The sequence below is a fragment of the Oncorhynchus mykiss genome, chromosome 26 (assembly GCF_013265735.2).
Source record: "Oncorhynchus mykiss isolate Arlee chromosome 26, USDA_OmykA_1.1, whole genome shotgun sequence".
Lineage (NCBI taxonomy): Eukaryota > Metazoa > Chordata > Actinopteri > Salmoniformes > Salmonidae > Oncorhynchus > Oncorhynchus mykiss.
In genome coordinates this window covers 40,931,375-40,947,368 of record NC_048590.1, presented here as the reverse complement: position 1 = coordinate 40,947,368, position 15,994 = coordinate 40,931,375, and the positions used below count along the sequence as shown (strand labels likewise).

Genomic DNA, 15,994 nt, shown 5'->3' with positions numbered 1-15,994 from the left:
TTTATTTGGGCTGTAATTTCTGAAGCTGGTAACTCTAATGAACTTATCATCTGCAGCAGAGTAACTCTGGGTCTTCCTGTTCTGTGCTGGTCATCATGAGAGCCAGTTTCATCATAACGCTTGATGGTTTTTGTGACAGCACTTGAAGAAACTTTCTGTATTGACTGACCTTCATGTCCTAAAGTAACGATGGACTGTCATTTCTCTTTGCTTATTTGAGCTGTTCTTGCCATAATATGGACTTGGTCTTTTACCAAATAGGGCTATCTTCTGTATACCACCCCTACCTTGTCACAACACAACGGATTGGCTCAAATGCATTGAGGAAAGAAATTCCACAAATGAACTTTTAACAAGGCACACCTGTTAATTGAAATGCATTGCAGGTGACTACCTCATAAAGCTGGTTGAGAGAATGCCAAGGGTGTGCAAAGCTGTCATTAAGGCAAAAAGTGGCTACTTTGAAGAATCTCAAATATAACATATATTTTGATTTGTTTAATACTTTTTTGGTTACTACATGATTTCATATGTTATATTCCATAGTTTTGATGTCTTCACTATTATTCTACAAGAAAAACCCTTGAATGAGAAGGTGTGTACATTTTTGACTGGTACTATATGCACACACACACACATACACGCACGCATACACACACACACACACACACACACACACACACACACACACACACACACACACACACACACACACACACACACACACACACACACACACACACTCTCTCTCAGGGGCAGGTATTTGGGATTACCATCAAGTGATATAGCAGATGACATTTTTCAGATTTTGTTATGATTTATATTTCATCCAACTTCATGTATTTTGATTTATTCATGGATTATTGTCATGATTCTAATGATTTTCTACATGGTGAAAATGTATTTTCTCCCTTTTTAAACAATTATTTCAAATCTTATCTTCAAACCTTCTGCACTTCTATATTCTTTCTTCAGACTCTTTATTTTGCCCTCGTTTCTCTCTGTGCCAGTAGACCCTATAACCCTGGCTGTTACAGTTGAAGGGTTAACCCTGTTCCCGGGTGTAAAGGGTTAACCCTGGGAGTTAGGTTTTTTAACCCTAGGAGCGTTAGAGCAGGTCCCAGGCCTGTCCATTAACCCCTCCGGCTCCAGGACCTCTCTCTGTCTCTCTCCTGCTCTGTGAATGTTTAACTCGTCCATGTCTGTGGTTACTAACCAAGCTGCAGTCTAGAAACAGAACAGCCTCACCATGTAGAGGACAAACTACAATCCTCTTCCCTTTGACAACGCTGGGGAGTCAATGGTTCATTGTCTTTCTGATTTTGGGAGAACAAGTCTTTCTCTGTCCTGGTTAGGAATGCACTAACCCTATTTCTATCTGGACAAATGTTTGACACTTGGTAGGGAAAAAGCAACACTTCAATTCTTCCTTTTCAAACTAACATAATACTACTTCTTCTAGATTGGCTTACATCACCGGAGTGGTTGTGGGATCCTAACCATTTTCACCATGTATTTACAATTAAGAATGACGAGAGTGGAAGCCAATCTGAATGGTTTTGGCAATTATAAAATCCCTGTTGGATAGCGGACAGAATACCTTTAAGGGGAAAAGCAGAGAAACCATGCATGTGTCCACAAACACACCTGATATAGAGGTGTAGTATAAAACTGTGATTGGCTGTGATTGTGTGTGTCGGGGTGTTCGTTAACCAATGGGGTGTGTGACTTCAGGTGTGTGGGAGATCCAGGCGGGAGAAGCCAATCAGATGGTCCACATGAATATCCTGATCAGCTGTGTGTTGGCTGCCTTCCTCCTGGGGGCGCTAGTGGCCGGCCTGGTGGTGTTCTGCTACAGAGACTCCTTCCTCCGCCACAAGCCCCGGCACGCCCACAAAGATGCAGAGTCAGCCCCCTCCTGCAGCAACTCCACCGGATCCTTCGCTAAGCTCAACGGGCTCTTCGACAGTCCTGTCAAGGTAACCTGGAGCCCTGAATACAGAGTGCAATTTATGAGTCAACACATTATTCAGTAACCGAGTGTTACAGACTGACATGGTCGTTGTATCTTATGTAGATAGATAGAACCAGAGTGCGAATTATACCGTGACATTCAGGGTGCGGTGTCCACAATTTATTTTGGGGAGGGGGGGGGGGGGGGCTAATAATAATAATAAAGTAATTTAACGGTAAAAATGTATTACCTTTTAACGTGGCATGAACACAACCAGTCATGATGCTGTCATCTGACTGTCAAACAAATCACCTCAAAATGTAGGCTACCTGTGCATGTTCGTCCAGTCCAAAATAATCCAAACAGTGCAATGCATGTACTCTGATGACTGGAAATAGACATCTGCATGTACTCTGATGACTGGAAAAAGACATCTGCATGTACTCTGATGACTGGAAATAGACATCTGCATGTACTCTGATGACTGGAAATAGACATCTGCATGTACTCTGATGACTGGAAATAGACATCTGCATGTACTCTGATGACTGGAAATAGACATCTGCATGTACTCTGATGACTGGAAATAGACATCTGCATGTACTCTGATGACTGGAAATAGACATCTGCATGTACTCTGATGACTGGAAATAGACATCTGCATGTACTCTGATGACTGGAAATAGACATCTGCATGTACTCTGATGACTGGAAATAGACATCTGCATGTACTCTGATGACTGGAAATAGACATCTGCATGTACTCTGATGACTGGAAATAGACATCTGCATGTACTCTGATGACTGGAAATAGACATCTGCATGTACTCTGATGACTGGAAATAGACATCTGCATGTACTCTGATGACTGGAAATAGACATCTGCATGTACTCTGATGACTGGAAATAGACATCTGCATGTACTCTGATGACTGGAAATAGACATCTGCATGTACTCTGATGACTGGAAATAGACATCTGCATGTACTCTGATGACTGGAAATAGACATCTGCATGTACTCTGATGACTGGAAATAGACATCTGCATGTACTCTGATGACTGGAAATAGACATCTGCATGTACTCTGATGACTGGAAATAGACATCTGCATGTACTCTGATCACTGGACGTAGATCTGTTTACAAAACACCAAAACGTGTGCCTACTGACATTCGGCGAATACCATTGATTAGGCCAAATGAATTGATGCTTCTTGCTGACAAATTTAAATGTTTTGTTCCTTGAAAAGTCGGGCCAACTGAAATGGGTCTGAAACTGTCCTGGGGAAATTGGGTGGTTACCCTAACACACATGGTCAATTTACTAGACTAGGCTACAATGTGTAGGCCTATAGAGTACCACAGTATGAGTCATAATACCCTCCAATCGTTTTTCCACCATACATTTTTCCCATAGAGGATTTTAGAAACACGTAAAATAAGGGCTGTGTTTGGTGTAGGTTTACTTTGGTGGGACGTTTTAATAACCATGTAAATCTCTAGGATAAGGTGATTTTTATCAACATAGTCGCCTGTGTTTATCCCCTAAAAATTAAACGCTAATGTGGCTATCATAAAGTACTACAAATACCATGATGATCTGGACAAGACTGCCGAATAGAGGCAAAGGTAAGAATCTCTGGATTAACTATCTGTTAGCTAAATGTAGCAATTCTGTAAACTGTCTTGTGCAAGTTTTAACTTGAGACAATACCTGTTAGCAAAGGTGTCAGCTAGAGACGACGTGCAGAAGCTTGCAGGGATTTGTAGTCTTGCATGTCTACGTTGATACTAATTAGCAGAAAAGTAAATAGAGCTGAATATATTGATAAAAGTCACCTTGTCTGAGAGAGATTTACATGGTTATTAAAACGCCACGCCTGGGTAAGCCTCCACGAATCACAGCCCTTATTTTAAGTGTTTATAAAATTTCCTATGAGAAAAATGAATGGAGTAAAAACGATTGGAACCATTTCCCTGTTTGACCGCTAGGTTTTATGGGTATTATGACACCTCCACTGTGGGGTAGCCAGTGATGTAGTAGTAAATAAATGGTGGGTAAACTCTGATTGCCGGTTGCGGTGAGAAAAGTTACGCTCCCTATACTTTCAATGCATTTTTCAGAAAGGGAGGGTCAACTGCATTTTGTTGCCTTTACCCTCCACTAGGCCTACACTGCCAGTAGCCTACGCTCTCAACTGAAGCAATTTTACACACATGAACATAAACAGAACAGGTTACATTCAATATAATACACAAGTTGAATTCTTAGATTCTTCACAGATCGTGTGACATAAACCACAACCTTTCCCTACATTTATGACATTAATGATAGTGTAATTTGTAATTATTAAGCATTTAATGATTGAATTAGAACATTGAACTTAAACCCTGTACTATTCCTGGATCTTGGAGATCTCGGAAAAAGCACTAAGTGTAACCATGCCTATTTAAAATGTCATTATCCAAAATAATGTAGGCCTATGCCATTGCCAAATCGAAGTCTTGTGAAGAGTCTACTATAGGCGTACTGTCATTAATGTTGGATGGAATGGTTGCGCAATGCTATTTAGCTGTAGGCTGGTTGTCTAGTGATATTGGAGACAATCATCAGCTCATCCAGGCAAGAAAACTGATATTGATTGAAAATAATAAAGCTAAATAAATGGTCTACTTCTGGTCGCGGACGGCACAGAGAACAGCGATACCCGCGCCCGCCTGAGAAACAAAGCAATGAGCGCTCTAAACAGCTGACTGACAAGAGCAAACAATTATGAATGAACGGATAAATCTAATGCATTGGAATTAAAGGCGATTTTTATCAAGGGGACTTGGCAAACAAATGGCGAAAGTGAGCAAGTGCAAAGAAAAATCTGTGTTTAAAGGAGCTCAGCTGAGGCTGAAATTCAGCACTAGTGAGTGGACAGTGCTGTGGACAGGGAGACGGTTTGTGCAGCCACATAGAAATAAATGGTTTAAACCATGACAGAAAGGTGGGGGTGTTCGATTCATTTGTAAACTTTTATTTTCATATTTACCACTGCTTTTAAACAAATAGGAGAATGGTTAAATTAGCATTATTTAGATTTTTGGGGGTATTGTGTGTAGATTGCTGAGGATTTATTTTTATTTAATCCATTTTATAATAAGGCTGTAATGTAACAAAATGTTGAAAAAGTCAAGGGGTCTGGATACTTTCTGAAGGCACTGTGTATGTATGTATGCATGTACAGTATGTACAGTATGTACAGTATGTGTTGGCTGGAGGAACCAAATGAACAAAGCCCTCTCTTCTGTCTTGTCTCCAGGAGTACCAGCCAAGTCTGGACTGTCCCAAGCTGTACACCAACTTACTGAGCAGTGGTAAGGACCTGACGCCTAACGGAGACACCAAGACCATGATCCTCCGGGACGGCTGTCAGCCCCCCGAGCTGGCCGCCCTGCCCACCCCCGAGTCTACCCCTGTGCTGCAGCAGAAAGGCCTGCAGCCAATCAGGAACCAATGGGAGCGAGCCAATCACCACGGGAAGATCAACGGACCCAGGAAGAACTCCAACTCTACCTCCTCCTCCATTGCCAAGAGTCCCCAGTTCCACCCCAGTTCCCCCCCTCCTCACCCCCAGCCCCACCCCCACCCTGCGCTGGGACACTCCCACATCCCCAGCGCCGTCGTCCTTCCCAACGCCACGCACGAATACCGCAGTGGTTACCATGGAAACCCGACCGACGACGTCACGCCGCCGCGCACCCTGGACAGGAAGCCAGAGAACATGGAACACCTGCAGGCCACGCCCCCTCATTCTAAAGGGAGCAGAAAGGAGCAGAAGAGGTCACTGGATGCCAGGAACACACTGAACAACCTGCTGAAGCACCTGAACGATGCTAACACGGCTAACGCTAGCTCCAAGGCTATCCTCCAAGAGGGGGCCGGCTCAGCACCCCGACCCAGCAGACAACACCTGATGCTGGAGCCTCTAGGGGACATCACTGAGGTTCCCCCCAAGGTCCCCAGCCGAGAGGCCTCTCTTTACTCCCCCTCCTCCTCCTCCTCCCTGCCCAGGCACAGCCCCACCAAGAGGGTTGACGTCCCACTGCCCTCCACCCCTAGCTCCCCCACAGGCAGCCTGGGTATGGGAGGAAGCATGAGCGGCACCCTGGAGAGGAGGTACGGCTCTCATCACAGGATCTCTTCTCACAGACACTCCCTCACCGCCACCTCTCCCAACGGGGTCAATATGGGGGTGTCGTTGTCCCACCAACACAGTATGAACAGAGGGGGGTACATGCCCCCCACCCCTCCCTCCAGACTGGACTCCCAGAGGGGGCTTCACTCCCCCCATCAACACCCCCACCCCCCCTCCCTGTCCCGCCAGAGCAGCTACAGTGGGCACGGCTCGCTCCCCCGCCAGGGGCTTAAACGGACCCCGTCCCTAAAGCCTGACGTCCCCCCTAAACCCAACGCCTTCACCCCACAGACTCCTCAGATGAGGGTGGTCAACAAGTACAGCTACTAGGACACTATAGACACTATGGAGTGTACTACCAAGTGTACTAACTGGGACGGGGCAGGGGCACTACTGAGTGTGCTCTAGAGCCAGACTGGTTGTGAGAAGGCTTAGGGAGAGAGTAGGACCATGTGTGTGTCGGGGTGTGTTCCCCGTGGAATGATTCATTCCTTCACTCTAAAAAGAGAAAATCACACCAGATGTGACGTGGAGGTCTGTGTCTTGTCTTGTGGCTCCATGTTTCTCTCCATCTCACAACACACTGGTCAGTCTCCTCTAACCCTGACCCCTGGCCCTGACTCACTAACCTCAGCCCAGGCCCAGGACAGAAGGCAGGGTGGGGGTAGATGGGTGTAGGGGTCCTGTAGGGGACTAGCGTGGCCCCCAGTGTGTAGCCTGGCCCTATGATCCCGACTGTGGACGGTACGAGGTCTAACTCCGAGAACTACTTGAAGAATGGGTCTGATGTTTCACTGTCACTAAGCACTGTCTGTTTGTGTCACAAATGGCACCCTATTCCCCTTTGTTGTCAACTACTCCTGACCACGGCACATAGGCCTGGTTGTACCTAGTGCACTATATAGGGAATAAGGGTGCCATTTGGGGGACACCCTCTGTCTTCCCATGAATGTGAACTGGACTGAACTGAACAAGGGGGAGGAATACAATATAACTGTTTGTATCTTATCTGTCTGACTGATGGGGGAGAGCAGCGAGGAGACACACTAAACATAGTGTCCCTTTAGTGTCCCTTTAGAGGTGTTTAACTCAACTATAAAGACTGAGGAGGAAGGAAGGCAACAGAGAGAACACCAGTGTGTGTCAGCTGGAGGGCAAAACCCAATGTACAGCAAACACACACACACACACACTTTGCTTGGGGAGGTGAAAGGCCTGGCTGCCTACGTACCCTAACAGGGACCCTCTGTAACTCACTGGGATATCTACTAAACACGTTTGCTGCTATTGGTTTATGATGAGTAATGTATGTTGAGTGTATTTAGTCCTCTTATGCGTCTGTACCCTACAGCTGCCGTTGTCTCCTGACGTGTGTGTGTGTGTGTGCGTACAGACCATGCAATTCAATGCACTGTTAGAACAGGCTCCAGTGACATCAGAGTCCTCTATCAACACATACCACTCTTCTCCTGTCTCACACAGACACACAGATACAAACTGGCGATGCAGAGACCTTTGCTCCAGTCTTTCACTGTAGCAGAGTGGTATTTAGAAACATTTCATCCAACCCACTTCAACAGGCTGGTGTTGTTTTGGTTTGGTTTTCTTTATTTTATTCACAAATGAAAGACGGAAACATTTTAAGCAACACCAATGGGTTTAGTTCTGTCAGGTTGAAATGGCATCCTGTAACATGTCTGTCTGACTCACCTGCCAACTGCATGTCCATCACTAGTGTTAGTCTCTGTGCTCCGTTGGGAGTTCACACACAGCTCTCTGTGTGGTAGTCGCCCCAAGGTACAGATGCAGGATCAGCTTACCCTCTCTCAAACCTAATCTTAACCATTTCCAGGGTAACTGATCTTAGATCTTCGGTTCTCTGGTTGCCATTTTGGTTCCAGAGGCATTGTTGTGTTTGCAGTTTCCCAGTGAGTGACAAGTGTACAATCACACCAACATCTACCAATGTGTCCTACCGAGTCATGCTGGTAATGACAAGATACTGTACATATTATAAATATATGAGTATACATATTTTTAGGCCAGTTAACCCCAATCTGTGCATCGTGTGCCTTATTCAACGAATGATCGATATACAGAAACATTGAGGGAAAAAAGTGATTTGGTCCTGAATGTCATTATTGTTACAATATAACCTAAGCAACTCTGATTATTTGAATTCAGAGTGAAATTTGTGTTCTGCATTTCAATTTGTATTTATCTACCAAACTGCAGTTATTTTGATTCTAGAACTAAGAGTCGGTTTAGTCACCAACATTCCATTACAGAATGCAGGCTGAAGCAAAGCATGCTGGGATTACAGTATCCGTATATGACCTCATGAAGAAGAAGGCTGCTGATAGACCAAGCTGAGGTTCCATGCAGTGAATGTACTATTATGGCATGGGGATGTAGACTGACTCTTGTCTTTTCTCTAAACGCTTTGCTTCAAAACACTCAGCTCAACATGGCACTATACAGCCAATATACAGTAAACAGTCACAATACAGTACTCAATAAACCATCCAGCCCAGTATTAAGGTAAACACTCTGGGTAATTATTATAGATCAAAGATGTGTATCTAATGGCTTAATAAACTGTTCCATTAGAGTGAGCAGTGGTCATGTGACCGGGACATGTATAACAACAGGATGTGGGTCAGATCTCACATTGACAATGAGGTTCATGATTTGGGGACATTTACCTTATTTGGGGAATTAATTTGTCTGCCTGTTTGGAACCCGAAGCCACATTTAGTTTAAAAAAGATAATGGTATTAATTAAAGTCTGTTGTCTATCAGTCGTCCTCTGCTAACCAGCGTTTGGGCTCACACACACACACACACACACACCCCTGTTCCATTCGTCCAGACAGACAGGCTGCGTTGTCTTGTGCATTGCCATATTGACCTGGGTTTTTGTGTTGCAGTGTCAGTCTAAAGCCTTCCTACCCTCCTGTCTATCTATGCTCTGTGTGTGCAGATGAACCAGCCTCGTTGACATTACCTTTCTAATACTGTTCTGATTGGACAGTAAGCCCTCCTGATGTTTGTTCAGAGTGTTTGTATATATGTTGTAAAGTTGGAACTGTGAATGTGTACAAAATGATCGTCTTTTGTTTCAGGACTTCTTGTTATAATTTTTTTAACACGGCATGTATAGTTGAAATAAAATATTACTGCACAGAATTCTGATTCTGAGAGAGACCCTTGTTTTTTATGATTCTCAGAAGACAGCGGATTAGACCAGTGACTCTCTAATCCAGTTAGTGAGTACAAGATGCAGCGATCACTGAACTCACTAGAGGAGTCAGACATCAACATACTGTTCATGTTCAACTGTATTGATTTAGCAAAGCTTTGGTTTAATTAGAGTTTCATGAGTGAAATCTTAACTGGGACACTAATGCCTATATTTCTACTAATGTGTTCCTTCTTCAACATATCCCACAGCAGAAGAAGAGGCTATTTGCCTCCATGCACCCCTGCTATCATCACAAACCACTAGCTAACATCAAACACTATTTACACCTCTGCCAAACAATGTCCTGTTTTCCTCTGGCACTGAGTGAGCTACATATCTACAGTTATACATGTAAGACAGCATTGTTTCAGAAATAGACATTCAAAATGTAGATGGAGATTTGTTAAGATTTGGTGTTGCAGGCCAGGCTGTTTCTGCTAAGGGTTGCCAATAAGTAATTGTTGCCTTGCCAATAGCGTTGTTGTCTTGCCAACAACAGTGTTGATTTCCAAAGCAAAGTAGTGCTGTTGCATGCCTAGGCTTTAGCTTAGTGGGCTTACATGGTCTTGGTCCTTGGTTCGATTCCCTTTTGGTCATAGCAGCGCAGGATTGGTGATTAACATCCGAGAGGAGATCTGTTGCAGAGCAGAGGGTATTTGTGTGTGTGTGTGTGTGTGTGTGTGGTCATGTGGGAAAGTTTCCAGAGTGGTTTGTTGCCGTGGAGATGAACATCAGGCTCTGCTCTGCCTGCTCTGGGCTTAAGATCTGAGCTTCAGCACTCTGCCAGGCCCTTGAACACACACTAACCCACCGTACACATGCACACTAACCCAGTACGGTCACAGTGATGAGATGAGATATAGAAGAGCGGACCAGGCCTGGGTGGGGGTATGAGGAGACTACTCTTAACCCGCTTGATCCGTTGAATGAGCAATAACAATGCCGAAGAATAACATCCTCTGTTTTACAGATACACACTAACACACAATGGGGTTCTGCTTATGATTCCATGATTCATGGTGTTGTCATTACAGTGGCAGATGTAGTGCTATTTAATGGCTCCTCTATTTGCCTGCAACCCCCCCATGCTGTAATACTGGGCCTGAAGGACACCATGCCTGCTACCCCCCCAGTCATGCACGCTGTCACACTGGGACTGAAGGACACCATGCCTGCTACCCCCCCCCCCCCCCCCCCCCCAGGCATGCACGCCATAACACTGGGCCTGAATGACACCATGCCTGCTACCCCCCCCCCCCAGTCATGCTGTAGCACTGGGCCTGAAGGACACCATGCCTGCTACCCCCCCCCCCCCCCCCCCCCCAGTCATGCTGTAACACTGGGCCTGAAGGACACCATGCCTGCTACCTCCCCCCCAGTCATGCTGTAGCACTGGGCCTGAAGGACACCATGCCTGCTACCCCCCCCCCCCCCCCCCCAGTCATGCTGTAGCACTGGGACTGAAGGACACCATGCCTGCTACCTCCCCCCCCCCAGTCATGCTGTAACACTGGGCCTGAAGGACACCATGCCTGCTACCTCCCCCCCAGTCATGCTTTAACACTGGGCCTGAAGGACACCATGCCTGCTACCCCCTCCCCCCCAGTCATGCTGCAACACTGGGCCTGAAGGACACCATGCCTGCTACCCCCCAGCCCCCAGGCATGCACGCCATAACACTGGGCCTGAAGGACACCATGCCTGCTACCTCCCCCCCCAGTCATGCTGTAACACTGGGCCTGAAGGACACCATGCCTGCTACCTCCCCCCCAGTCATGCTGTAGCACTGGGCCTGAAGGACACCATGCCTGCTACCCCCCCCCCCCCCCAGGCATGCACGCCATAACACCGGGCCTGAAGGACACCATGCATCTGGAGGTCATTCTCCTCTCAGTCACCACTACAGACAACAACACATAAATGCTACAGACAACATCACATAAACACTACAGACAACATCACATAAACGCTACAGACAACAACACATAAACGCTACAGACAACATCACATAAACACTACAGACAACATCACATAAACACTACAGACAACATCACATAAACACTACAGACAACATCACATAAACACTACAGACAACAACACATAAACACTACAGACAACATCACAGAAACACTACAGACAACATCACATAAACACTACAGACAACATCACATAAACACTACAGGTCGACCGATTATGATTTTTCAACGCCAACACCGATACCGATTATTGGAGGACCAAAAAAGCCGATACCGATTAATCGGCTTTTTTTTAAATGTAGTTGTAATAATGACAATTACAACAATAATGAATTAACACTTTTTAACTTAATATAATACATCAATAAAATCAATTTAGTCTCAAGTAGATAATGAAACATGTTCAATTTGGTTTAAATAATGCAAAAACAAAGTGTTGGAGAAGAAAGTAAAAGTGCAATATGTGCCATGTAAGAAAGCTAACGTTTCAGTTCCTTGCTCAGAACATGAGAACATTTGAAAGCATTTGAAAGCTGGTGGTTCCTTTTAACATGAGTCTTCAATATTCCCAGGTAAGAATTTTTAGCTTGTAGTTATTATACGACTATTTCCCTCTATACCATTTGTATTTCATTAACCTTGGACTATTGGATGTTCTTATAGGCACTTTAGCATTGCCAGTGTAACAGTATAGCTTCCGTCCCTCTCCTCGCTCCTCCCTGGGCTCGAACCAGCAACACAACGACAACAGCCACCACATCGAAGCAGCGTTACCCATGCGGAGCAAGGGAAACAACCACCCCAAGGCTCAGAGCGAGTGAAGTTTGAAACGCTATTAGCGCACGCTAACTAACCAGCCATTTCACTTCGGTCACACCAGCCTCATCTCCGGAGTTGATAGCCCCAAACATAAACAGCCAATGCTTTATGCACAACGAAGAGCTGCTGGCAAAACGCACAAAAGTGCTGTTTGAATGAATGTTTACGCGCCTGCTTCTGCCTACCACCGCTCAGTCAGATACTTAGATACTTGTATGGTCAGTCAGATTATATGCAACACAGGACACACTAGATAATCAATAATAATCAACCATGTGTAGTTAACTAGTGATTATGATTGATTGTTTTTTATAAGATAAGTTTAATGCTAGCTAGCAACTTACATTGGCTTACTGCATTTGCGTAACAGTCTCCTTGTGGAGTGCAACGAGAGAGAGGCAGGTCGTTATTGAGTTGGACTAGTTAACTATAAGGTTGCAAGATTGGATCCCCCGAGCTGACAATGTGAACATTTTTTGTTTTTCTGCCCCTGAACGAGGCAGTTAACCCACCGTTCCTAGGCCGTCATTGAAAATAAGAATGTGTTCTTAACTGACTTTCCAAGTTAAATAAAGACTAAATGAAGGTGTAAAAAAATATATTTAAAAAAATCGGCAAATCGGCGCCCAAAAATACCGATTTCCAATTGTTATGAAAACTTGAAATCGGCCCTAATTAATCAGTCGACCTCTAATAAACACTACAGACAACAACACATAAACACTACAAACAACATCACATAAACACTACAGACAACATCACATAAACACTACAGACAACATCACATAAACACTACAGACAACAAAACATAAACACTACAGACAACATCACATAAACACTACAGACAACATCACATAAACACTACAGACAACATCACATAAACACTACAGACAACATCACATAAACACTACAGACAACATCACATAAACACTACAGACAACAAAACATAAACACTACAGACAACATCACATAAATACTACAGACAACATCACATAAACACTAGAGACAACATCACATAAACACTACAGACAACATCACATAAACACTACAGACAACATCACATAAACACTACAGACAACATCACATAAACACTAGAGACAACATCACATAAACACTACAGACAACATCACATAAACACTACAGACAACATCACATAAACACTACAGACAACATCACATAAACACTACAGACAACATCACATAAACACTACAGACAACAACACATAAACACTACAGACAACATCACATAAACACTACAGACAACATCACATAAACACTACAGACAACATCACATAAACACTACAGACAACATCACATAAACACTACAGACAACATCACATAAACGCTACAGACAACATCACAGAAACACTACAGACAACATCACATAAACACTACAGACAACATCACATAAACACTACAGACAACAAAACATAAACACTACAGACAACATCACATAAACACTACAGACAACATCACATAAACACTACAGACAACATCACGTAAACACTACAGACAACAACACATAAACGCTACAGACAACATCACAGAAACACTACAGACAACATCACATAAACACTACAGACAACATCACATAAACACTACAGACAACAAAACATAAACACTACAGACAACAACACATAAACACTACAGACAACATCACATAAACACTACAGACAACAACACATAAATACTACAGACAACATCACATAAACACTACAGACAACAACACATACAAACTATAGGCATCATCACATAAACACAACAGACAACAAAACATAAACACTACAGACAACATCACATAAACACTACAGACAACAAAACATAAATACTACAGACAACAACACATACAAACTATAGGCATCATCACATAAACACTACAGACAACATCACATAAACACTACAGACAACATCACATAAACACTACAGACAACATCACATAAACGCTACAGACAACATCACATAAACACTACAGACAACATCACATAAACACTACAGACAACATCACATAAACACTACAGACAACAACACATAAACACTACAGACAACATCACGTAAACACTACAGACAACATCACATAAACACTACAGACAACATCACATAAACACTACAGACAACATCACATAAACACTAGAGACAACATCACATAAACACTACAGACAACATCACATAAACACTACAGACAACATCACATAAACACTACAGACAACATCACATAAACACTACAGACAACATCACGTAAACACTACAGACAACATCACATAAACACTACAGACAACATCACATAAACACTTCAGACAACAAAACATAAACACTACAGACAACATCACATAAACACTACAGACAACATCACATAAACACTACAGACAACATCACATAAACACTACAGACAACATCACGTAAACACTACAGACAACATCACATAAACACTACAGACAACATCACATAAACACTACAGACAACATCACATAAACACTACAGACAACAAAACATAAACACTACAGACAACATCACATAAACACTACAGACAACATCACATAAACACTACAGACAACATCACATAAACACTACAGACAACATCACATAAACACTACAGACAACATCACATAAACACTACAGACAACATCACATAAACACTACAGACAACATCACATAAACACTACAGACAACATCACATAAACACTACAGACAACATCACATAAACACTACAGACAACATCACATAAACACTACAGACAACATCACGTAAACACTACAGACAACATCACATAAACACTACAGACAACATCACATAAACACTACACACAACATCACATAAACACTACAGACAACATCACATAAACACTACAGACAACATCACATAAACACTACAGACAACATCACATAAACACTACAGACAACATCACATAAACACTACAGACAACATCACATAAACACTAGAGACAACATCACATAAACACTACAGACAACAACACATACAAACTATAGGCATCATCACATAAACACTACAGACAACATCACATAAACGCTACAGACAACATCACGTAAACACTACAGACAACATCACATAAACACTACAGACAACATCACATAAACACTACAGACAACATCACATAAACACTACAGACAACAACACATAAACACTACAGACAACAAAACATAAATACTACAGACAACAAAACATAAATACTACAGACAACAACACATACAAACTATAGGCATCATCACATAAACACTACAGACAACAAAACATAAACACTACAGACAACAAAACATAAACACTACAGACAACATCACATAAACACTACAGACAACAACACATACAAACTATAGGCATCATCACATAAATACTACAGACAACATCACATAAACACTACAGACAACAACACATAAACACTACAGACAACATCACATAAATACTACAGACAACATCACATAAACACTACAGACAACAACATATACAAACTATAGGCATCATCACATAAACACAACAGGCAACAACCCATAAACAGGGTACACATAACACATTCAGGCCAGGGTTCAATCCGAAACAGCACTATAGTGTGCTTGGCATTTAAAGGTAATTTCCAATTGAGCTGTCATCTGCATCGTTTACTCTGAATGTGATCTATATGTATGCAGTATCATTACATTTAAAGGCCACATTGTCATATAGAGCGCTCAGATTGAATCCGGGCCTAACATAAACAGGGCACTAACAACACAATGAACATAAACAGGGTGCTAGCAACACATAATTAACATATACAGTGGGGCAAAAAAGTAGTGGTGGTTTAGTCAGCCACCAATTGTGCAAGTTCT

At 43.0% G+C, this 15,994-nt stretch overlaps 1 protein-coding gene across 5 annotated transcripts in view; it reads left to right on the top strand.

Annotated features, from left to right (window-relative positions):
* LOC110519559 (semaphorin-6D) overlaps positions 1–9,339 on the top strand; it is a 45,621-nt gene extending 36,282 nt beyond the window's left edge. For all 5 annotated transcript variants that reach the window (XM_036964530.1, XM_036964528.1, XM_036964531.1 and 2 more), the window contains 2 exons: positions 1,735–1,979; positions 5,263–9,339. In XM_036964530.1, coding sequence (XP_036820425.1) covers positions 1,735–1,979; positions 5,263–6,468 — 1,451 coding nt within the window. In that variant the 3' untranslated portion in view covers positions 6,469–9,339. The remainder of the gene's footprint in view (positions 1–1,734; positions 1,980–5,262) is intronic.
* Positions 9,340–15,994: the final 6,655 nt, after the last annotated feature.